At 41.2% G+C, this 25,813-nt stretch overlaps 1 protein-coding gene across 50 annotated transcripts in view; it reads left to right on the top strand.

Moving 5' to 3' along the window:
• ANK2 (ankyrin 2) overlaps window positions 1–24,378 on the top strand; it is a 331,669-nt gene extending 307,291 nt beyond the window's left edge. For 34 of the 50 annotated variants that reach the window (XM_077300524.1, XM_077300529.1, XM_077300531.1 and 31 more), the window contains 11 exons: window positions 933–1,007; window positions 3,302–3,433; window positions 5,757–5,897; window positions 8,075–8,354; window positions 9,587–9,869; window positions 11,058–11,150; window positions 11,656–11,739; window positions 12,463–12,627; window positions 16,015–16,197; window positions 18,512–18,603; window positions 21,995–24,378. In XM_077300524.1, coding sequence (XP_077156639.1) covers window positions 933–1,007; window positions 3,302–3,433; window positions 5,757–5,897; window positions 8,075–8,354; window positions 9,587–9,869; window positions 11,058–11,150; window positions 11,656–11,739; window positions 12,463–12,627; window positions 16,015–16,197; window positions 18,512–18,603; window positions 21,995–22,157 — 1,691 coding nt within the window. In that variant the 3' untranslated portion in view covers window positions 22,158–24,378. The remainder of the gene's footprint in view (window positions 1–932; window positions 1,008–3,301; window positions 3,434–5,756; window positions 5,898–8,074; window positions 8,355–9,586; window positions 9,870–11,057; window positions 11,151–11,655; window positions 11,740–12,462; window positions 12,628–16,014; window positions 16,198–18,511; window positions 18,604–21,994) is intronic. The other 16 variants (XM_077300563.1, XM_077300556.1, XM_077300557.1 and 13 more) reach the window with 3 other exon arrangements.
• Window positions 24,379–25,813: the final 1,435 nt, after the last annotated feature.

Here is a 25,813-nt window from a genome sequence, read left to right as displayed (position 1 = left end):
TGATGCCAAACATTAACAGATGTATTATTCTACTTGCAACACAACTGACCATGCAGATTTTAGTTTTGGGTTTTTCTTTGCTCTAATTGAATTTGACACAGAAAAACTTGACAAAATTCCTGGTCTGCTTGGTGCCACTAATTAACTGAAGGCTATGTTTAAGCACTGAATTTATGAAAGTAATACCGTTACATTTCTCTAAGGACAAATGCAATAACTACATTTTGCACATACTTTCTATCAGACTTCACGTGTAATCCAAAATAGCACTCTTGGGAAAACAAAAACTCAAGGTCTGCAGGTGTCAGATTGGCTGTTGAGAATATTAATCCCTGCTTTGAGGCAAGTACTCCCAAGAAGTACACTTCTTTTTCCATGCCTACTTTGTAAATAATTCAGGTGTGGAAACTTTTAGCAAATATAACCAGCACAACTGACAACATTCTGCTGGATAACAGCATACCATAAATATTATAATTGGGAGTTCCTTTGGAATTATTTTATAATTAGGATTTTAAAATAAGTATTTTAGGACTCGTGATAAGCAATGGAAACTGAATCACTGTTTGATAGCTCTATGCTATTAGTAAAAGAGGCATGGAAAATGCATCTCTTGTTCAGCAAAAACAAATCACCCTTTTCTTTATCCTATATTATTTTAAGTGTGTAGGGGTATTATAGGAACTCCAAGATAAAATTTTGGTCAGTGTTTTACAAAGCTTCTGATTTCTCATCAGGTTAAGTGGCCATTTTATCAAAAGTGTGGTGTGTTCAAATATTTCCAGTCAAGACACTTGGCATGACTCTTCTCTTTAAAGTGCCTACTGTTTAAAAACAAACACTGGCCTTATTTTCTGGAGTTCCCTTTGAAAAGATCTATCTGTTCTACAGAGGGGTTTTTATGACATATCTTCTGTTTGACATGATTTTAGATCAACAAGATGATCAAGAAAGAACAGAAGAAAGACTAGCACATATTGCTGATCACCTTGGATTCAGCTGGACAGGTAAACAACGAAGTAAAAGAAATTCTCTGGTTCATCCATTCAACTTGAGTGGTAGGACTGGACCCATTGATGAGCAAGAATAAATATAAAATCATCCCCTGAGAACTAGGAGCTTCTTACACTGAGCATGTAACCATGACTTCCGTCCAGTGGGCAGATAGTCATCCCTGTTACACTTGGTGCAATACACTGAGTAGCCCCCAACCCCCTGTTGGCATTCTACTTTCATAATTGCCACTTTATTATTTTTAATTCCCCTTTTAAATAAAACTTCCTATTTATATAGATTTGCTTGTGGAAAGTGTGCTTACCCTTTTGGGGAGGTAGAGAGACTAGTGCCTTGGCTTCCTCACCCTGTTGCTGAACTTGCATGTCTGCCAAATGCACCCATTTATTCCCTCCTTCCAGACACTTTGACACTGGAGCTGAGACACTTTTCACTCTTGTGGATCACCTAACATGCCCCCCACATATTATAGATTGAAGCTGGTGGTCAAAATCTTGTGAAGTGGATGCTCAAGTGGGGATATAGTATGTCTGATTTAGTACAACTGGGTCCTGTAATATTTTTATCTGTTTCCAGTTGCACAAGAACCCTAGCACATGTGGAAATCTGGGGCTAGATCCAACCCATAATGTTTCAGCTGGATTTGGGGGGTCAGCGGAATCACAGTTTATTGGATAGGCTTGGATCTAGAGTAGATATTCCACAGGTGCAAATATTTCCTTTAATGGAACACAGCTAGACTTCGTGCATGACAGGAACAAAATCAACTTGTACATAGAGTTTAAATCCTAATTATGTCAAAGAAGAGACTGACATTCCTTCTAGTTTTCAGTAGAAAAGGGTACACTGAATGATAGGCAGATCTAAATCCTCCATTCACACCTTGGGATGGAGAACAACATCACACAACAGTGATCATTTGAATTAATTATTTATTTGTTCACAATACTTCTATCCCGACTTTCTCACAGGGGCTCAAGGTGAGTCAGTACAGTCAAGACAGTGGGACAATCAGTAAACAACACATTAAGGTTTCAGAGAGTCTGGAACTACTGGAAAGAACTGAAACATAGCATAAAAAGTAGTAACATGAAACATTAAGCAGCACAAAAATTACATAATAGGATCCTACTTTCAGTAAGCAGTATACGTTTAATGTGATTGTAACCCGCCTCGAGCCTCCAGGGGGAGGCGGGAAATAAAATCATCATCATCATCATCACGGAGCATAGGGGGAGAGGTGGCGTTGCTAATAAGAGGAACCAAGGCCATAAAGTGCTTGCATAATCCTGAGGAGAAGCAAATGTACAGTGTATTATAGCGGTCTATTATATGTAGATGCACCTCAGGAAAAAGAAATCAGTATTTTTTTCAGATCCACTGGATTAGTACATGCATCAAACCCCCTTTCCCAGAGAATGATTTTTTTCCCAATAAACTTCCTGAATACTCCACAATCAATATTGTAGTGTCCATAGAAAAAGCCAAACTAATGAGGTGCTGAGGTTAGAAATGTCCGAAAGGTATTGTTCAGTGTTCAGAGTATTGTTCAGAGTACAAGTCCTGGTTTCCAGGTAAGTAAGTGGTTTAGTTCACTCTCTCCAGCGATGAGGGGCCTTCTTCCTGCATTGTGTCTAGTGTTTGGGCCCTGGCTCTGTGCCTTAGGTGAAGAGCAACATTTTTTTAAAATGATGGTAAAGAAACAGCCATCTAAAATACACATCTACAAATTTTTAATTTTTTAAAAGAGCCTCTTGTGGTGCAGAGTGGTAAGGCAGCCGTCTGAAAGCTTTGCCCATGAGGCTGGGAGTTCAATCCCAGCAGCCGGCTCAGCCTTCTATCCTTCTGACATCGGTAAAATGAGTACCCAGCTTGCTGGGGGGTAAACGGTCATGACTGGGGAAGGCACTGGCAAACCACCCCGCATTGAGTCTGCCATGAAAACGCTGGAGGGCGTCACCCCAAGGGTCAGACATGACTCGGTGCTTGCACAAGGGATACCTTTACCTTTACAAATTTTTAAACGCATAATATAGAGATCGGAAATTTCTGTATTAAGATTTTTGAGAAAAGAACTGCAAAAGAGTAGAAACATGTCAGAGTACATGCTTCAATTCCTGACAACTCCAGTGAAAGGACAGCAGGTGATGAATGTGCTAAAAACTCCCATCTGAACATTGATGAGCTACCATCAGTCAAAGTTGTACCAGTCCTGGGAGGGATAAGCCAGTGTTCAAACATTTATATATATATAAAGATTCTACAGCTAATTTATTTCCTTCTGCAGAGTTAGCAAGAGAACTGGATTTCACGGAAGAACAAATCCATCAGATCCGAATTGAGAATCCTAACTCACTGCAGGACCAGAGCCATGCCCTGTTGAAATATTGGTTGGAAAGGGATGGGAAACACGCTACTGGTATGTTTATTTGCATCAGATAATTATTTTTATTCCTGCCAAGCATGGCTAGAAATTATACACGAGTTTCACAGGAGTAAAGAACTCACAATGAATACAGAAGAACTATAACTGAGGAATATGCCATACATCCCAAGAGAAGACATGACTGTGGTTTAGCATGAAAACAGGTAGCAAAAGGTAATTTTGTGATGAGGTATGTATTAGGTGCATCAGAGTTTTACTCCGAGGTCCAATTTTGGTTAGCATGATTATTCAATTTGTAGTTCAAGTAATGTACAAAATGATGTATTTTCTACACCTGTATATCAGGTAGAGTACAGATGAGGCAGGAAGAGGAGCGGTTGTTCTCTCGTGAGTTTTGTGTTTGCTCATTCTGAATACTTTTCTGTATCTTCCAAAAGGAAATTGGTACCCCCGGGGGGGGGGGTCCCTGGGAGATGATTTTTCAATATTTATCTGTCCCGAGTGATATGGCAAACATTTTTCTGTTCATTTCTCCTCTGACTGACCTTCTGTGGAAAATTCTCTTGTTCATTTTGTTATTTTTCCATCTCCTGTTCAGGAGTTTTCCTTTTCTGGTGTAGCACAACAGCTGAATCTCTGAAAATATGCAAAGTCTGTGGGAAAAAAGCATCTATGTGGGATGACTGTAGTTTAATTTGACATACCGTGCAATCTAAACAGACTCAAGATGCTTCTAAATCCATTGAAGCCTGCGGATTTAGAAGGATGTAAACTCTGCATAGGGTTGTGGTGTTAGTGAAGCAGCCAGTTAGGTGGGTGGCATTCTGATCTCGTCACCATGACACTGTCAGCCCTTGTTCTCTAGGCTTCTTTGACTTTCTCATACATCAGTTTTCCACACTTCCCACTGTGTCCAGATCTCTTCTTGCAACGTACTGAGAAAGCATTCCCCACCACCACCCCTGACATTACCACTGAAAAGTGACAGCACAGAGGAAATAAGAAAATCTTTCACTGGACAGTCTTACTGAAGAAGTGGATTTATTTTGCTTGAAACCCTTTGGGCATCCAATTTATTTAGCTAAATAATAATAACAACAACAACAAAAACAACAATCTCTCAATCATATCCCAATAATAACTATTTTTATAGCAGGTAACAACAGGACTTATACACTGATAGACAGTTTTTGAACATTTTAAATTAAAGTATATTAAATTATATTCTTAAACCTCAATAACTTTATGGAGGGAGCCTGATTTTTGGGGGCAGGTTGGTGTTATTGTGTATGGGGCTTTTGTTGTTTTGTGGGCAGGGACCAGCATTTTCTTGGTGATAATTTCCTGGCCTCAATCATAGGCTTGTCTTGCAGGCCCTCCAAAACAGTTTAAGGTTCTAGAGGGCCCTGATCTCATCAGGGAGAGTGTTCCACCGGGTTGGAGCCAGACGACATTTGTGCTGGGACAGATGTACCTTTGGGATGGACGTCATGGTCTATTTTCCTGATATGCTTAATTAGTGTCACTCTTATTAGGTAGATTAATGTGTAATTAGCCCAGTCACCCATATGTGGGACTGCAGAGAAACCACAAGGAAAAAGGATGAGTTACTTCCATTTAACTAGTTTTCTTTGAGTGGTCATCTGTGGTGTCACACATGCCAGCCTCTTTCTCCTGCAGAGATCCCTCTGTTTTCTCATAGAAGAGTCTGTTTTTATACCCCGCTTTTCACTATCCAAAGGAGTCTCAAAGCAACTTACAGTTGCCTTCCCTTCCTCTTCTCACAACGGGCACCCTGTGAAGTAGTTGGGAGAACTCTGACAGGACTGCTCTGAGAGAACAGCTCTGACAGAACTGTGTCTAGCCCAAGGTCACCCATGGGCAATTAAACCTATTTTGCCAGGTTAGAAGTGTGGAATCAAACCCAGCTCGACAGATTAGAAGTGGCTGCTTCAATACCAAGCAGGTATTAAAGTACTGAACTGGAAGGCTCTCACCCCAGGCTCAAGGCAGGCACAGACAGGGAAAATCTCATCTAAAGTTTGTGTTTGTGTGTGGGGGGGGGGATTTCAACACCAAACATCCTTCTGAGAGCTGTAGTGTGTTCTTGGTGTTCCTAAGCAGTGCGGAGACACTGTATGCCTGCACAGGTGGCTCAGTGGTTTTAGGTACGTCAACAAGGGAAAGATAGACAGACAGACAGACAGACAGACAGACAGACAGATACTTCTATCATCTCAGATTGGATGATAATGCTAAGATATACTACCTTCCTTTTTGATTGTTGGAAAGATAGTGAAAGGCTTTCAAGTGATTGAACACAATTCAGATTAAACCAATCTTTTCTACATCACAGATTCAAGTCTTACAGAATGTCTTACAAAAATTAACCGTATGGATATTGTTCATCTAATGGAGAGTAATGTGGAAACTTCCCGGGACCATGGTCGCACCTATGCAGAAATTGAACAGACCATAGGGCTGGATCACAGTGAAGGTAAGAAGGAGTTCACACAAACATGCCCCTCCCCCATCATTAATTAATTAATTCAGTAAGTCCCATGTAAGACAATTGTCAAAGAATACTATATACACACAAATCCTGCACAAGACTGTTCACACTACCACATACAATGCTGTTTCAATATCGACAGTTCAAACATTAAAGATATAATACTGCAGAAGGCTTCTGTTCCAAAAATCTTAATGGAGACAGTAGTCAGCCCTTTATTAAAGAAACCTTCCTTGGACCAATTAGATTTAAAAGAATTGTCACCCCATATCCAACTTACCTGATTTAGTGTTCAAATGGGTGTTGTCAACTCAATTTCAGAGATACCTAGGTAATTCATTTGATTGGTTGATGGATTAAATTTATAGCCCGCCTTCCTCCTAGGAGTCAAGGCAGGTTGCATAAGAATAAAAATTCCCATAAAATAAAAACCCCACCCTGAAACCAGCATGATACCCACAAAAACTAAGACAGCAAGATCCCTCCTCCTATAGTTGTCCAACAAGGGATTGTGCTCAATGTTATAGTGGAGCTTGAGGGGAGCCGATTGATTTTAATAACCCAGCCTCAACCTGGCAGGAGAGCTCCATTTTGCAGGCCCTGCAGAACTTTGCCAGCTCCATCAGGGCCCTCAGCTCTCCCAGAGCTCATTCCACCAGGTTGGGGACAGGACCGAGAAGTCGCGGGCCCAGGTCAAGGCCAGGAGTAGCTCTCAGGCTTTAGCTTGGCTTCAGTCTACTTTTGGGACTAAAACTATTCTAGATGCTCCACTCACTAATCTTTGTTGGTTTACTAGGTGGGCATATCTAGACTTCTGCGGTGGCTTTTGATACCATTAACCATGGTTTCCTTCTGCTCTGTCTGGATAGAATACTGTGTGTATATGTGTATGTTTTTATACTGTCTCTCCTCTACTGGATTGCTATCAGAAAATGTTGTTGAGTGGTTGGTGTTCTGCCCCTTAGCCTATGGAGTTTCACAGAATTAGAACTGGTTTGCCATAGTATTTAAAGTCTTCATGAAGCCATGCTAGCTGTCTAGAGCTTTGGATTAGGTTGTCACTAGTACAGATGACACACATCTCTGTCTCTTCATATAATTTTAGAGATGAAATAGAAACTCCTAACCAGTGTCTGAAGGTGATGAAGAGTTACATGTGGGTAGATGTTGAGGCTTAATCCAGAAAATTTCCAAAATGCAGCAGCAAGAGTAGTGATTGGTTCCTACTGCAATTACTACGTGATTCCTGTGCCTCATCCATTGTACTGGTTGGTTACTTGTTTCCATAAAGTTCTGGTGTGACCTTTAAAGCTTGGACCCCTTTGGGAACAATGCACTTGATCCTTTAAGGACCTCCTCTGTTGGCTTCAGTCTGCTTGTGACTTGTCTGGTACTCTGCTCAATGTACAATCCATGAGGAAACCTAGGCTGGTTGAGGCATACAACAGAACGTTTTTGTTGTGGCTCTCAGTGGAACATCCTCCATCATAAAGCCCACATGCCCCTGGATTCTGGCCTTCTGTTACCCCATGCCCTTCCTGTTTCATTGTCTATTTTTCTTCAGACCCCCTTTTCTTTTGGTGGGTGTTTATTAGGCAGTCCCAGGGGTAGTCAAACTGCGGCCCTCCAGATGTCCATGGACTACAATTCCCAGGAGCCCTTGCCAGCATTCGTCAGCGAATGCTGGCAAGGGCTCCTGGGAATTGTAGTCCATGGACATCTGGAGGGCCGCAGTTTGACTACCCCTGGTTTAGACTGTATATATTTTGGGAGTCTGTATTGTTATTTTTTTCCTACTGTTGCTATTCAAGATACATTTTATGTTGCTATATTTAGTGGTTCTTTGGATTTATGTTTTTGTTTTGATTATTTCATTGTTTCTTTGAAGTATGAGCACTAGCCAACTTAATCACCTGATTTTGCTTAGCACAAAGCAGAATATAAATGCTATTAAGTAAAAAACAGGGATTAGAAATTTAAAAAATCTAACTCACTGCTTGGAGAGTACTCTATGCAGAAAAACATTTGTGTGTAGCATCTCATTACATGAATCCTATGCGTTCCACTGTTCTAGAACAAAGCTAGATCTAGATTTGAACCGAGTAGACTTAACTGGTTCACATGAGAATGTCAGATGATGACTGGCTTTATTTTGCCACTAGGGTTTTCTGCACTCCATGAGGATCTGCATAGCACAAAAGATCAAAAAGAAGAGGAACATTCTTTTTCTAAAGAGAACAAGCAGTCTGATCAGCCTCCTCTTGTGTCTGAAGAAGACATTTCTGTCAGCTGTTCATCCCTGCATGAAGGCACACCCAGGGCTGAGGCAGAAGTCCCCGTTGCAGAACTCCTACGACAAGTACACAGAGATCGGGCAGAAGCTGAATTCTCAGGGAAACCTCATGAGCTACCAGAAGACTCATCCACTACACAGGAATACTTGTAAGAGTCCTAGGATATGTCCTAAGATAAAAATGTGTATGTTTTTTGAAACATACTAATGGGCATCTTTTATTGGCTGTACTTGCAGTTCTTAGAGTTGCTTCATGCCTAGGTGATCAGAGATAAATGAAATTGACTATGTTATATGTACACAAATGGGTGAGAGAAGTTGCTTCCAAAACCCAAAAGAAACAAAAAAACTTTACATATGGGAACTTGAATTAGAATTGAGGAGCAATTTTAGGTCACGTCTAAAAAATAGTAAGCAAAACATTTTAGATTCAAGCTAAGCTTAATAGTGCTGTTACAAAACAATAACTTGGGTCTTACCTAAAAGTTCCATGTGTGTAGGGGAAGTATTTTAGCTTATTCCCCCCTTCTTTGGAAGACCTGTGATCCCCCCCCCCCGGCTGTTCTTAGGGGATGCTATTCCTCAAGATCAATATTTCAGGGGGTATTTGGGTAAGAAGTAAGGAGGTATCTTCTGTTGCCAGATTAAAAATGCTTCAGTCTGCAGGAATTTTAGCTGGGTTCAAAGCAATTATATTTACTTTAGTCTAATACTTATAGGTCAACTTAACTGAAGTAAGCCAAGGGGAGTTGTACTATTCAAATTGTACCCTCAATATTTGGAGAATCTTTGGGATAATTTTACCCAGTCAGATAACTAGTCAGGTTCACTGGCCATTGTTGGGTATCAGTAATTGAGTCCAAAGAGTTTTTGTACACAGAACCATCCACAGTGTGAGTAAATTAGAGTTATCAGGTGCATGCCACACATATAGCTCTCTCGCTCCACCCTCAGAGCATGCACGCACACACACCCACACACCCACACACACCCCAAAATAAGCATATAAAGTAGAAACACATATTGTCCGGATTGCATGAGTGATCTTCTTGTAATATAAAGGCACTTTAAGAATACTGTGTCTCAATTAACTAAATTTAAATAAGGAACTGCTACGTCATGCTGAATGCTTTTAGACATCTGAAAGAATTGTTTTGGCTGCTGATATCCAAAAGTATTTGAAAGTCAGTCCCAACCTATTTCCATGGAAAATATAAGCAAATTGAAAAGAATGCTGGAATTCTGGTGATTGGTCCATTATGCTTCCATTATACTGCTCTCTTGAAACGAATTCTTCAGGCAAGCTGAATGTTTTGCTAAATAGGCATGCTGAAAGTATGGAGCATGCAGTAATGGATGTTCTCAAATCTTTAATTTGCAGTGTTACAACGTCAGGCCAGGATCAAACACAAGCGCCAAAAGATGGAAGAGCAGCAAGTGTTGCCAGTGAAAAGTCTGAATGCTCTACTGCAGGGTCTGAAGACCATGAAAGGCCATACCTTCATACCCCAACATCTAGTGAGAGGACTGATTCGCCCCTTGTGCAGGAACCAGAGGACCATCACTTCCATCAAGAAGATCCATATCCTAGAAAAACTAGTCTGGTGATTGTGGAATCAACTGATGAACACTCAGAAAGATATGAAGAGGAGTTATTGGAAAAGGTAAGAATGTATCATTAAACTTTTGGAGAATTTACTATTGGGAGAAATAGTATTCTATGACACAGTCTTCTTCATAATACCTGGATATTAAATAGTTTTGAAGAGTAACAGTGTTGGGGAAAAAGAAGACCCAATTGTGACAGGCCATTTCTATCAAGGGAACCCATATAGCCTGCTGTGATTTCAGGGTAACCAGGCTTATTTTAAACCTTCCCCTCAGTTACTGGATATTCTAAAGTAGCTTTAGGTTTGCTGCTGTGGGGTACGTTTTGTGGCACACAAATAAAGATCCAGCTTGGTGTAGATCTTAGGAGCACTGACTTCTAATCTGGTGAGCCGAGTTTGATTCCTCAGTCTCCCACATGCAACCAGCTGGGTGACCTTGGGCTCACCACAGCACTGAGAAAACTGTTCTGACCAAGCAGTAACATCAGGGCTCTCTCAGCCTCACCTACCTTACAAGGTGTCTGTTGTGGGGAGAGGAAAGGGAAGGGGACTGTAAGCCACTTTGAGACTCCTTCGGGTAGAAAAAAGTGGCATATAAAAACCAACACTACTTCTTCTCTTCATCCTGGAGGTCACCAAGGCAGTTACCCTGTCTAAGTCCACTGAAGCAAATGGACTTAGAAGGGTGCAACTCTGTTTAGGATTGCGGTGCCATTTCCTAGCAGGATCTTCAGTTGAGGTATCTTCTGGGCTTGGGAAAACATCTGTGAATGTCATGTCCCAGTAAAGGTTAACAGTCATGTCTCAGTACTAAAAGCTCCTTATACATTTTTCTGTCTAATATACCCACTTCCATCACCGTGTAAAGGAAGATTAGAGGAGACTTAGTGCTTGTTGGGAATTATCCAATGGCTCAAAAACGTAACCATGCCCTACACGTTTAGCAGGTATTCACAAGATGGAATTTAACAAGTAAAGTTTATGGATAATGGAAATGTTTTGTACTGATTTATTCAAATGCATTGACCAGTGAGGGAATTTGACCGAGGCCCATTAGGCTAGGATGCCCTCACAGATTCAAATGTATTAATAGACTCTCATGACCTGCCCAACACAACTCGGTATCAGCTTTGGTGGGTATTGATATGGTTGTCATTGTGCTCAGAGAAGAAGGACCAAGTGCTTTTCATTCACGCATGCAACATCAGTGTGATAAGAGCAATGCTTCCATGCTTCCACTAGGAGGTAGCAGAGGAATTAGGTGAGCTGGAGGCCAGCTCAGATGAGGAAGAGATGGTAACAACCAGGGTCGTCCGCCGCCGGGTGATTATTCAGGTACAGGAGTGTTGTACTACTGCACGTGCCAGTGGCAATTATGTCCTGGTTACATCTCTAGGAACCCACCCTTTCCCTAAAAGGACTGCTCCTGAAGCAACCCCTTGGCTTGGATTGCATTGATAGATTTAGCATGTTCCCGCATGGTCACTGAATAACCTTGATAACTTTTTCTCATTTGATTTGGGGGAGAAAGGGATGAGAAAAATGCAATTGGGTTGTTATCTAATATGCATTTTGAAAAAGAATGTCCTGTTGGCCATTGAGAGAGCAAACCCTTTGCTGCTTCAGTATCACTTGCCTATCAGGTCAAAACCTTCCTGTTTGCCTGCTGGATTCAAGGGGCCCTTGCATGATTTTCATTCATTTTTCATTTTGCAGAACTTCTGAGTCTAATTTTGCTTCCTAATCCTTTTTTATTTTATTCTTGTTTCAGTAAATTAACAAGAACTGTTGAAAGCCACGTCCTTCAGTCATGGATTCTTTTATCTTTTTTGTTTGGCAGGCGGATGATATGCCTGAAATGCCACCAGAAGCTGTAACAGAGGAGCAGTATACAGATGAACATGGTCACATTGTAGTGAAAAAGGTACCGTCTAGACTTATCATGTGGCTGTCTTGAACTGGAAAGTCTAAAAAGCATGTCTGTAATTGTGTGCCAAAACTACACTGTTGCCCCATTTCACAAGTTAAAAGTGTTAAACTGGCTGGAGGACTGCTGAAAAATTCTGTCATCTGCTTCTGCATATTCTATATTTAAAAAGTAACAAAGAAAACATCTCCATTTCATGCTGATTCAGGTCTGTCTGACCTATCATGCTAATTCAGATCTGGTCTTCTCAATATATTGATACATTTGCCTTGCTTTGTGGCTGATTGGTGCAGACAGTAGTGTCAGTGGCTATGATGACCAGTTCAGCAATATTTTTCTGCAAGCACAGGGAAACTACCATTATAGCTCCTCTTCCTTTCCTTTCATCTGATTAAATCTCATATAGTTACAACTATTAATTATTATTATTGTATGGTTATTCACATGTTATAGACTGTTTCATGTACTGTTCTTATGTTCTTATGTAAACCACCCTGAGCCTCCGGGGACGGCGGTATATAAATGTAATAAATAAAATGAAAATAAATAAATATCTTGAGTAGTCATCAATTAGAAGTCATCAGTTTTTCCCAGAACTGGCTATAGAGTTAAAGATCTTATTAGCAAAGAGTACAGTTCAAAGTTTAAGTTTTCAGATTTTAAGTATGCCTTGCTACCATTTTAAATTTAATGCGACTCTTAATAATATCCCCCTATTAGGTCACTAGGAAAATCATCAGACGGTTCGTTTTACCAGATGGCACCGAAAAGGAAGAAGTTGTCATGCAAGGAGCACCCCAGGAGCCTGTGACAGTGGAAGAGGGAGATGAATACTCCAAAGTCATAAAGCGGGTTGTGCTGAAGAGTGATAGTGAGCAATCTGAGGTCAGCTGATTTTTGCCTCCCAGGTTACTTTGACAAGCAAATTTGCCAGGAATAAAATAAAATCATTGTATGTTCTAAATTATTTTCATAGCTCCATTGTAACACTCATTTGTTTCAGTAGCAAGTCTGCATGTGTAGCGTTCATATAAATCAATTCACACGTTGTCTAAGTGCAAAAGAGTATTGGGGTGGGTAAGTGATTTGAACAGGGGTGGATGGGGGCCTGTGAATTGAAATAATCTTGTAGACTTTTCTCCATTTTCCTGTGAACTGCTTTGCTGCTGAGGGTGTGAGAAGTACCGTATGAAAATGGACAGGAAGAGAATAGGAGTTTGGGGGATCTGAAACATCTCACCTGGGAGGAAAGCCACAAGTGTCCGTACGTAGCGTAGGACTGGGCTTGACAAATATCAGGTTCTAGGACACCACAGTGTTTAGAAGTTTAATCAAGGCACCTAGTATTTCCAGCAAGGATTTTATGGACTGTTCTCTCAGTGATCCTTAATAAAAAGCACAAAGCTAATCTATTTCACGTCAGAATATCTTGTGTGACATCAAAATGCCTGTGCATGACAGTCTTGTCATTGCTTGTTTATGTTTATACTGTTCAGCAGTGATAGATTCGTGCAGTGGTCCCCAACCCCCGGTCTGTGGCCCGGCATCAAGCCACGAGAGCCTCGGCAGTGGGCTGCGGCTCCCTCTCCCCGCCCCCCACACAGTGAGAAGTTCGCCAGGCCATGAGCAAATCGGCCGCCAAAGCAGCTGATTAGCTTGCGGCCCAGCAAGCTTCTTGCTGCGGGAGGGGGGGGAGAGGGAAGCATGGCTGCCGGCACGCAAACACCCATGCGTGGACCTGTCACACATGCGTGTTTGCGTGCAAGCCAGACGCAAACATGCATGCGCTGTAGGTCCACACATGAGCGGGCTTGGGTCGCCCTCTCTTCCCACCTATCCCCCCACAACCAGAAGAAGGTTGCTGATCGTTGGATGAGCACCTTTCTTACTGTCTATACTATGCAATAAAATTTACCTTTCACAGCAATAATGAAATTATGAGAAATTGGGAAGTAGTTAAAATTAAGGGCCATTTCGCACGGCTTCAAAATAGCACAATGGTTGCTAATTGAAAACGCTACTAATTTGGAATAACCCACGACGTCGTAGACAATCTGCAACACTCCTGAAACCGACCCGCAAAAAGCACTTCGTTGTAGCGCTTTCAGGGGAATCCCAAAAAGTGGATTCACCCTCCGGAAAGCGATACACTCCTGCAACCAATCTGCAACAATAGCGATAAAGACCTGTGCGTTAACATTGTTGCGGTTTCTTCAAAGTCCCTCCTCCTGAGCCTGTCCTCCAAACTTCCGGCGAAGCGATCGCCATTTTTTTTTCCCCGAGCGAGTGGAGATCAACACACCGGCGAGCCTCCGTTTAGCCAGTGAGGCTTCCCAGGCTGCAGTCCCTCCTCAGAGCTGTTTACAGTCACTAAGCACAAGAAGCCCGCAGAAGCCCGTTTGCTGATGTATTTTCCCTTTATTTTTCACACTGTTTCGGCTGAAAATCGCGCCCGTGAGGGGGGGGAGGGGGGATTTTTTTTTTCCACTCGGAGGCAGCGTGGCCACTATCAAATGACAGCTCAAACAGAGGCTTCCCCGGCTTCAGTCCCTCCCCTTCAGTCACTAAGCACACACATTTCACACATTCCATTCAGCCGAAAATCGGGCCCGTGAGAGGGGGGGGATTTTTTTTTTCACTGGGGGGGGCGTGGCAACGATCAAACGACAGCTCAAACACACCAGGCAGCTGTATGGGTCTCTCCGTTGCAACGAATCTACCTAGATTCGTTACAATTGGTGTGTTTTTTTTAAAGAAAAACCTTCCTTAAAGGGAAAGGGGCTGTTTGGGAGCATGCTAACGGCTGCCCATTGGCTGCTTGACGGCCAGGGGCGGGACGAGCTTGGCAATAGCGCTTCCTTTCTAGCGATTTCTGCCGAGACCGGAAGCCTGTGGGAAACGCTAAAAAACGCAACTGATTCCACTACAAAGCCAGGTATGCATAACGACGAATTCCACTATTTTAAATGGCGATTTTTCATTCAGTGACCAATTTGCAACAAAGATCCCTGTGCGAAAAGGCCCTAAGATTACAGATTAGTTTTTGTTGTGTTCACAGTAACTAGGATTACCCTATATATATATTGTATAGCACTTTTGTTGTCAATTCTAATAAAACTATGAGAAACCATTAAGAATTTAGGATTACATTTTGTGGCAGCTATGATTAGAAAACATAGCCATTAAAATACAAAATTATGAAGGCTGAACAATGAGTGGTTTCTAAATTTTGGTTTTGGTTTGAACAGCCAATGAAAATTTGTCAAGGCATAACAGGGTCAGGACAATCTAAAAAGATTGAAGAGGCACGTTCTGAGTACCTTTGCCATCCTGAAAAATTCCCCCTCTCTTTCCTAGTGTTGCCTAGCAACTGATTGGCCTACTCTCCAGTTCAAAGTACTCAAATTATCTGAGACCTTAAGGCTATTTCTGTTGCATGCAACACTCAGAATAAAAGAATTGGGGAATATAGGGAGAAATGCACAGGAGAAATGCACAAATCTGATACATGTCTGATAGACTCAGAGGGTGATCATCTTGGTCTGCAGTAGAAAAGTGAGATGCAAATCCAGTAGCACCTTAGAGACCCAACAAGATTTTTGGGGTATGAGCTCTCAAGAGGCAAAGCTGTCTTCATCAGATAGCTGGCAAAGGGAGCCTATACTCCAAATATCATGTTGGGTCTAGAGCCAGTTCATGCATTTGCAGGGCCTGTAACACCAGAGTCAGTTTTAGGATTCGCAGGGCCCTAGTAGAGTACAATTTTGGTGGGAGTAGACTGGGAACAGAGTGCCCCCCCACAGGGGAAAGGGGTATCACTCCAAGTGTCTTTAAAGAGGGAAAGGGGGGAGGAGATGGGCTACAGCCTTGATTTATGTGGGGAAGGCACCAGGCATGGGGCCTGTAGCATGTACTACATGTGATACATAGATAAACTGGCCCTGGTTGGGTCCCTAAGGTGCTAATGGGCTCAGATCTAGCTGTCATATGCTTGAAAAAGATAGAATCAAACTAGAGTGAACTGAATGATTCCTAAAACAATTGGAGGGAAAGTTCCTGGAAGTGTATTTTGTGAGGAAATCTTTTAAATAAGCAAAACAAATGGGGCCAGCATTAAGCACATATTTCTGTTTATTTTACAATTCACTTTTGTTTAAGATAACACTGGATTGTACTCATAAGCATGCAACCAAGTAGCAAAGCTCCGTTTTCTTGTTCACTTCAAACATCAACCAGTAAGTCAGAGGTCTCTATGAAACCTTTGTTCATCAGGTGACTTTTTCTGAGCCAAGTGTTCTGTCTAGCACCTCAGAATTTCAGTCTGAGCCAGTGGAAGACCGGAAAGTCAGCAAAGTTGTGAAGACCACATTAGTGCATGGAGAAAGAATGGAGAAGCACCACGGAGACTCTAGCTTAGCTGCTGATCTTCCTTCAGCCAAAGATGACTTTGAAGCGGTAAAATAATCTCTGTTTTTTGTCTTTCTGAACATTCTGCATGGAAACATTTATATTCAGGAAGAATATTATTCACTCATTTACAGAAGCAACTGAATGAAATTTAATAAAAATGAACCTTACTTTAAAACTTATTTGGGAAAGGTTTTAACATCCTCCATCGCCTACTTTCTTTTGCTTCTCTTATTTTCACCGTGAGAGTTTCTCCGTTGTCACAGCAGATCAGCCTCAATATCCAGTAAGCCAGCTCACAGAACACTGACACTGAAGTTCCTTTGCTTTTGTCGTGTGAGGTCCCAATCACACCCCAATTCCTCTCTCCCTTAAAATAATTGTTCTCTGAATGGGAGTAAAATGGAGTGCCTTTCCAGTATGAGTACCATACATTCTCCATTCCTAAAGCCCAAGTCAACCCCCGAAAGGTCATTCCCAGGATCATGGGACTATCCCAGAGGAATAACCACACAGGTTGGAGGGGAATGGACTGAAGAAGGACAAGGGGGTAAATAATTCCTTCTCCCTCTACCACAAGCAAGGCTGTGCTGAGGAAAGAGCTTGATTTCCTCCCCTTGTCCTTCCTCATTCTAGCTCACATGGTTATTCCTCTGCAGGGAAGGGCTGTAGGAACAGATATGAATGCAGGAAAACTTCTGTACATGGATGGAACACTGTGTCAAATATGTCTGTAAAGGCAAGAGATGGTTTGCCACTATGTGCCTCTCAACATAGCAGCCCTGGACTTCCTTGGAGATCTCCCATTCAAGTACTAATCAGAACCAATTCTGCTAAGGTCAGGCTAGCCTAAACTATACAAAGGCACTGGCTGTATAAAGATTTTCATTCGGGCTGTGAACCTGACTTTTGCACATGCATATTCCTTGTTGGCATGGTGTGCATGAAGAGGTCAGAAAAGCTACCACATTTCTGTCACTAGCTATGCCAAACAGAATTCCTCTGCTAAATAGAGATTAAACCAGTAGTAAAATAGGAGGATGCTCGTAAGGAAACAGGATAATAAATCTATTCCAATGTTTATTGTAGATATTATCGTGCTCTTACTGCATTGTTTTCTACTTTTATAATCCCATGTTCTTCTGCTATTTGTGTTGTTTCTGATTTTTGTAATTCTAGTCCCATTGCATTGCTCATTGTTTCATCCCATTTGATTGCATTGCTTTACACTGTATAATTTGCCTTAAGTCTCAGTGGAAAAGGTGGGCTATGTATAAAATAAGTATATGCATTAAAATACTCTGAAGCCTTTAACAGCTGCCCAAAAATTCCAGGTTCTGGAATGTTCAGTGGCAGAATCCAGGCTGAGGTGATTAATTCTAGAATGAGAACACCCAAGGGGAAAAATAGTTTCCTCAAATATGTTCCTGAGCAAAACTGAGCAGAAATTGATTCAAGTAGGTAGCGTGTTTGGTGTAGTGGTTAGCAGCGCTGGCTTCTAATCTGGCGAGCTGGGCTCAATTCTGCACTCCCCCACATGCAGCCAGCTGGGTGACCTTGGGCTCACCACAGCACTGATAAAGCTGTTCTGACTGAGCAGTAATGTCTGGGTTCTCTCAGCCTCACCCACCTCACAGGGTGTCTGTTGTGGGGAGAGGAAAGGGAAGGAGACTGTAAGCTACTTTGAGCCTTCTTTGGGTAGAGAAAAGCGACATATAAAGAACCAACTCTTCTTCTAAAGTAGCAGAACAGTTCATTGGGTCCTTTAAGACCAGCTAAGTTTTATGTCATTAGAAGGGAAGTTCTATATCATTACAAGGGAAGATATTATGGCTAAAGCTCACTTACTTTGGACAAATCATGCGATTTAATGCTCGGCATGGTCAGTGGCATGGTCGCCAAAGGATCCGCTGGCTCGACATGATCAAAGCCGACATAGGGATGACCATGAACCAATTAAAAGAAGCAGTCAGAGACAGAGACGCATGGCGAAGACTTTCGTATAGAATCACCGAGGGTCGGACATGACTGAAAAGATAACACATCTTCATCCAGTTTTATTCAAGGCGTAAGCTTCTGTGTGCCCAGCATACTTCATCAAACATCCTGAATAAAACTTAGTTGGTCTTAAGGGTGCCATTGGACCCAGACGTTGTCCTGTTAAATATGTTACAACATACTAGCAGAATTACTCTGCCCGGTGAAATACTTCTCTTGAAGTTGTAGCGTCAGAAGATTTAGTATGATTATTCCCCCCTTTCTGGAACTAGATACTGTTCTTAGCCATTAATTTTTATCGGGATAATTGAAATACTTATGCCATGTCTGTTGTGCTATGGTTTGTTTTGTGTTTTTACTTCAGGCTCTGACTTATACCGGTAACAAAATGAAAATTGAAGTTCCCCCATTAGTAGAGAATGAGGTCACAAAAGAGGATGGCTCAGTTATTAAAAGGTTTGGGTTGGCATGAAAATGGACCATCTAGTGAAAAAGATTAACAAACTAACAAGCAATAATGACAAGTGAAATAATTGCCTACCTGGTTCTAGCATTTTTTGCAAGTCTGCTAAACTGTGTGTGTTAACACAGTTTGTTTAAAGGAAGCAAATAAGTGCTTTTGCTATAGCTAGGGTTCCATTTTGGTCTGAAATATGCAATAATATAATCTTTAAAGATCGTAGAAATATCTCCAAGGTTCATAAACAAAAGAATATTCTTTGTTCAAAAACAAGTATTTAAGTAACTAGTTCAATTTCCTGTTAATACCGTAAGGCAAATGAAAGATTTAAGCAGAAAACATGTTCTGGAACATACAATAGAACAGGATAATTTGCCTGCCCATTTAAACCATCGTCTTAGGCAGAGTTTCAGTGTACTTGGAAAGACGTGACCCTGTTCAGGATTGTGCTTCAAGATGCTTAAATTGGTGAGCGGCATCTTTGGTAGTTTTTAGAAGAGGGAGAAACTCTATCAAATTGTCTCTTCAAATTTTGCACAATGAAAGATTCTCCTGATCCTTTTTTTTTGTTTGAAACTTATCAGAAACTTCCCTTTCATCTTGCTTCTGTAGCATTCATTCCTGTACTCTCCAAGCTCTAGCAATGTACCAGCTATACCTGGCCTTTCTTTCTAACAATGCAGATGAAATATCACTATAATGAAGACCAGAATTCTATAGCAGCAACCCACAATACTTCGCATATTCTCCACTCTGGCATTGGTTTCAAATAGATATATAGGACTGATGGAATTCTAATGAAGACGCTCCAAACCATAGTCATACTGCCAATAGTGTAGGCAGATGCCTTTGGGCTCTACAGCGGTAGGCATGTATGCCAGTGCTTCCTCCTAAGAAACTACACATCAAGTTTGGCTAATTTTTGAGCTCCAACTCAGCATAAAGTTCTGTGATACAGACATAAGCAGTTACTTTACAGTGCATGGAAATTGCACTGAAATGTATGTATTCTTTTCAGATGTTTTTGTTCTATCTTCACATCAATGTAAGGTCCTCAAAACAAATCAAAACATATCATAGCACAAATATGCAAAGATTTAGAGAACTTATTCCCATGTTATTTTTTAAAGTGAAGCCTCAAAACAGTGCAAGTCATGAGTTCTCACACTGTCCTCCTTCCCACCTCCCAGCAGGCACAACACAACAAATCAGAGTGGATTGTATTTATTTGACCCTCCCCAATCTGGGGAGGGAAAGTCACACATGTGCCTGAGATCCATACCAGTTTGAGATTTCTCCTTAATGTATGAACAGAGAACACCGTGGACAAAACCAACAATGGATGGGAACTGCTTAGGTTACTGGATTTCACAGAGGCTTAGCGAGAAGCTAATGTGGCTAATCATGTTCACTTGTTGTGTCCCCTGGCTGCTTGAAATGTTTCCCACACACAAAATAAACATTCACTAGCCATGCCTCATTTTAAAATCCATTTTCTTTGGTTTCACTGTGCTATTTAAGATGATGGTTAGGAAGAACCCCTCCCCCCAAAGAATATGGACTCCTTCTCCAGGGGCTGTTGTGTAGCCCAAAACTGGTTCCATATTAGACCCCATGGAAAAGTTTCTAAGCCAGGGTTATGTGAGTGTGTGTGCATGCACATATTGTATTTCTAATCAAGTTGTAAATACATGCCAAGGCTTGATATTGTTAAATATGCTATTTGCTTCCAATCATTATTGTGGCATCTGATTGCTTCATTGTTAATGAAGAGGCAAAGTAAGTTAATGAAGAGGCAAAGTAATGAAGAGGCAAAGTAAGTGCAGCAAATTGCTAGGGAAGGTCTGACCTTTGGCCATGTGAAGCTGTGGAAACAAGTCTCAATTAGTTTTTCATTCTTAGTCCTTGGGATTGGCAAGCATATTTGTAAGCTGCAGAATACATTTCATTGCCTTGGATCCAAATTGTAATTTTGCTCGCTATAATTTTGTTCTCCAGTTCTTATAAATCTGCAGCTATAGTGGCACCTTTGAACAAAATCTGCAAGCAATAATTTGATGATTAAAAATGGAAATTATGTTTTAACTACAGTTAAGGACCAGGCTAAGAGACATATGGCTGTTTTGAGATTATGATCTGTGGCCCTGATTTAGAGGTGTGCAAGGGACTGCACATAGTGTCGCATTACAGAGAGAAAAAGCATCTCTGGCCTTCATGGGAACTGACAAAAAGGTCTGCCACCTCCCATCTTCTCATACCAAATTAGTGCATTCCACACATGTTGGATAATGCATTTTCAATCCAGTTTCAAAGTAGGTTTTACACAAGAAAATCTAGCTACAAAAGCACATTGAAAGTGCATTAGCCAATGTGTATGGAATGGCAAATCATAGTCTTCACTCCAAAGCATCTCAGGGCAGCCACCATGTGCCAGGTAGAGGAGAAAGTATAACAAGTGTGTCTAGCAGAACACTGATATACCTAGGGTCAGGAATCAATATTGTCAGGCCTGAGGTCCCAAGAGTTCCCATTCCCAATTTCTGAATCATCCTGGACATCATTTGTAGGCTACCAGTCATCACTTCCTGCTCTCTCTGTGTGGGCAGTGGCAAGGAGAATGGGACTGGTTTTTCTTTCCTCCTCTAGTGAAAGCAGTGAGTAGTTGTTCTTCTGCTTCCCTTGCTGCATAGTAGAGGGTACAATGATATTATGTATATCAAAGGGAGTTCCAATCCTGCTGTCTCCACCGCTGCTGCTGCTGCTGCCAAGAGAGAGGGGCCCAAGGTAAAACGTGAGTGGCGATGGCGTCTAGAAGTATCTGTCACTTACATAACAGACTCTAACCACATCTGGAAATATTGGAAGGCTATGTGGGAAGAGCCTTTTGTTGATTTTGCCCAGGGATAGTAGCAGATGTCCGAATGGGTGAAAGTTAATGAGAAAGTAGAAAAGAGAAAGCAGAAATATTTCACACAATTTTTATGATTCAAGATTTACCACTCTGAAAGGGCTTGCATGTATGTTTATTGCAATGAAACCAATCAAGAATCTTCTGGCATCTTAAAGACTAAACTGTTTATCAGGGCATAATGAACTGTGTTATAGAGCCTCTCAGTTGTATTTTTAATTATCAGTTTGTAAACTCTAATTGTGAAATCTAGGAATTAAGGCCGCAGCTGTCAATATCCAATGAAACAGATGAATTCTGAGTTTTTTTTTTTAGTTACATATTTATTTAGCATGTTTTTGGATTGCTGTGAAAGATGGCCATAGTCACTTGCATTGGATCTGCTATAACTCAAAACTTACGCTGGAATTCCAAATCATACACAATTTTTATTTTCTTAATAAATTCTACTTTCATCTCCCCCTTTCCTTTGTCTGTAGGACAACAATGAGTAAAGCCAGTACACAGAAGAGGACTGTGGTTAAGGACCAGTTTGGTAAACGTGTTCATGTGGAAGTGCTGGAGGATGTACCAGAAGCACTACCCCAGGATGACCTTCAGCATGACCTTCAGCAACTGCTAAGACATTTCTGCAAAGATTAGTGGCAGCAAGAGGGCAAATGAGATGCTGCTAAGTTTCACCTGCAGACCAACCACACATATCCATTCGATATCCACCGTCTATTTCCTTCTTTCACCGTAGCTGTCATAACAATGTAATCACCAGGAGACGCTGACATTTCTTCTTAAGGCATATATAGTTGAATAGATTTTTTTTCCTTTTTTTCCCTTTTTTCTTTTTTTAAAAATCTGTAAGCTAATTTGTGACCAAAGATAGCATCCTTTGTTAGGGATGGTTTGTCTACTAAAAGTCGTCGACTTTGTGCTGTACTGGAAACTTGTCATCCTGCCATCTTTACCGTTCCTTTGCTTCTGCACCAGATACATAAAAGCTTCTTCCACAGGCCTCTTCAGCTGACAATGTACATGATTTTTTTTTAAAGGGATAGTAACATTACCCTGTAAATAGCTAAAGTGCTTGGACTGGTAAGACTGTAAGAAAACACTGCCTATCATGACTACTTTTAGCAGCATGGACTGCAGGGTCTGTTGAAACTGCTGAAGAGAAATTGATGTATTATTGCTAACAAAATTCACTGAATATAGGAAATGGACCTACCAAGAAGGAATCACGCCAGACCTTCTGTGTCCCTAGGACTTCCAACAACGATCTACCATAGTTTAAAAGTTTCTAAGAGTCAGGCTGAGACCTCAGACTCAAGCTGTTTCCTTTAAAGATGGCCGGACTGTGGCCATCACCCCGTTTCTGTTTCCTGGAAGGCCACCTAAAGATTTCTTGAAGGGAAATAAATACCCAGTTAGATATAACTTGCTAGCAGCTATATCTGTGGCACCTTTTGCATACTGTATTCAAATATTTTAGAATGGGATTATGAGGCAGGGTGTATTAAACCATACCAACTACTGTAGTTTCCTTTCTTCCTCACTGCTTTAGCAAGCCACACTGTCTTACTGGTGGTACTTTCTGCTGGCCACTGCACTGTAGATAACATAAGAAGGGGAACCAAACCTGCACCCACTCGTTGAGAAAGGTTACTCTACATTTACCACATTCTATCAAGATTGCCTCTTACCTGGTACGTGCATGTGGCATTGAAAAATAGAAACCCATCCCTCTTGTAACCATGTCCACAGCTTCTCATCCCTCTTAGCACTGAGCGAGCAGATTTTATCCTTCCATTTGAGGGGGCTGAGGTGTGGGTTTCTTTCTTTCTTTCTTTCTTTCTTTCTTTCTTTCTTTCTTTCTTTCTTTCTTTCTTTCTTTCTTTCAATTAAAGGATTTAAATCTATTGGGCATTTTACATTTGTTGCTCTTTTTATTTATTTTCCTCAACTGACGTTCAAGAATCACCATGTAAATGTCTGTACTTGATTTTCCACGAAGGGTATCTGCAACTTTGGAATAATTCTGTGGTCTGTTCCTAATTCTGATAGTGGTTTGACGCTCTGTAGCATTTTAACATTATATATGTAATTATATATATTATATATATTATATATATATACATATAAAAACAATATACATTTTGAGTCAGTTATTTGATAAAGACAAAGTATATTCCACAAAGATGAGTCAAGTCCTCCAGGGTGGATATTTTTCAAGATCAAGCCAATCTTTCCTTCTTGCAAAAGTAAAACTCACTCAATGCTCGGAATACGGAAAACAAATGGCAACCTCCTCGTTGAAATGGCCTATGCCAACAGGGATAAAGGAACGTTCTAGGCGGTTTGGTTTCCTACAAAGAAAGCTACCCAAAGTGCCATGCTAATTTGCCCTTCTTTTTGTTTGGCTGGCAAGCAGGAGGCCACCCCTTGCATCTGCCAAAAGGGAAGGAGACTCACTTCAGGATACACACAGTCACTCATTTCTCATTGTCGAGAGCATCACTGGTTGACCTTCAAGAACAGGGCTCTAAAAGAAACGCATTTCTGTTGTGTTATTTGCAGTGCAGATGATGTTCTGTGTAACAGCATAATGGCTATTCTCCTTTTTCCAGTCTTGATTTCCTTTTTGCCGTGTTATCGGAGAACTTGAATACTGTGAGAAGAAGTGGTTTTAAGTTGATGAATCAGCATCTTGTTCCCATGGTGATAACACTAACTGAATATATCTATGAGGGCATGTATTAGTTAAAAGATTAAAAAAAAAACAAATCAACCAACCAAGAACACTAACAATACATAGCTGCAATGTGTACAATGGCTGATTTAATTAAATAAAAATGTACAAGTGTTAAATGTAGCGCCAATGGTATGTTCTTTTTTTAATACCAGTTTGACATGGAAAATTCACTTGGGTTCTGCCAGCATCAAAATAGCAGACCTAGCAAGGCTGTGATTAAATAATTGTAATGTACATTAATTTTGATTATTCTGCATACCTGAGACTCAAATCACTTTAATGAGCATGAGAAGTGATCGGCAATATTTTGGGGGAGTGCAATTCAAGAAGAAATGGATATTGCAGGTCAGTGTGTGAGTCTTTTCTTGGGATAAGCTACAATCCATTAACATCCAAACCTGAGGGATCTACTGTTCCATGCTTCTTTTATTTATGCCTTAATTATTGACAAATGCTTTTATAAAGATGGTGATAGCAATTTGCATGACACTTGAGGACATTCTCCCCTACATATGCATGGTTTTCAAGAGATACCACTGTTGCCTCTGCCCGTATACAAGTTCCCACTTTTTGACACTTGATCATGAGATGAAGAGCACGGGGGCCCTCCTCCATATAAGAAGCTGTTTGTGCATAAATGACTCCTGTGTGGCTTGGTTTCATTCAACAGCATGCACCTTGTTGGGGGCCCAGAGAGTGGCATGGTTGAGATTGAAGAAGAGTTTTTTTAGCTCACTTTTCACTATCTAAAGGAGTCTGGAAGCAGCTTACAACTGCATTCCTTTCCTCTTGCCCCCAAAACAGACACCCTGTGAGACTAAGAGAACTCTCGAGAATGATAACTGGCCCAAGGTCACTCAGCTGGCTGCATGTGGAGGAGTGGGGAATCAAACCCACTTCTCTAGATCAGGGATCCTCAACCTGTGGTCCTCCAGATGTTCATGGACTACAATTCCCATGAGCCCCTGCCAGCATTTGCTGGTCCATGAACATCTGGAGGACCACAGGTTGAGGATCCCTGATCTAGATTATAGACTGCTGCTCTTATACAATGCTGAGGGCGAAAGGGTCTAAGGTCTGCCCAATCAACATAAAGTGGCAAGGAAATAATGTCAGCTGAGAAAGCATTATTCTACATTTTGACCCAGTGCCACCATTCCCATGAAACCCCACCATTTTTAATATGAAATGGGTATGTTGGAATGGCTAGATTATTTTCTATGAAGTCAGGACATCCCATGAAAAATGTTGCAAGATTGCGCAAGAGGGCACATTTTCCCCAAGGTAATAATATGAACACCTTACCAGAAATGTACAGAATGCAGAGGAGTAATACAAAGCATAATACAAAACCATAGAGCTGAAAAGGGTGAGACAATCCATCTAGTCCAGCCCCTAGATGGATTGTCTCACCCTTTTCAGATCTATGGTTTTGCTGCCAGTCACAGTACACAATAATGGATTAGCTCAGTATCAAGTAGCTTCCAAGTCCCAGGAGTCACCTTCCTGCTAGCAGACAAACATTTGCACAATGCTTCACCCTGCCCAACTGAAG

The sequence above is a fragment of the Paroedura picta genome, chromosome 10, assembly GCF_049243985.1.
Source record: "Paroedura picta isolate Pp20150507F chromosome 10, Ppicta_v3.0, whole genome shotgun sequence".
Classification (NCBI taxonomy): Eukaryota; Metazoa; Chordata; class Lepidosauria; order Squamata; family Gekkonidae; genus Paroedura; species Paroedura picta.
This window is presented reverse-complemented; position numbering and strand designations above follow the sequence as displayed.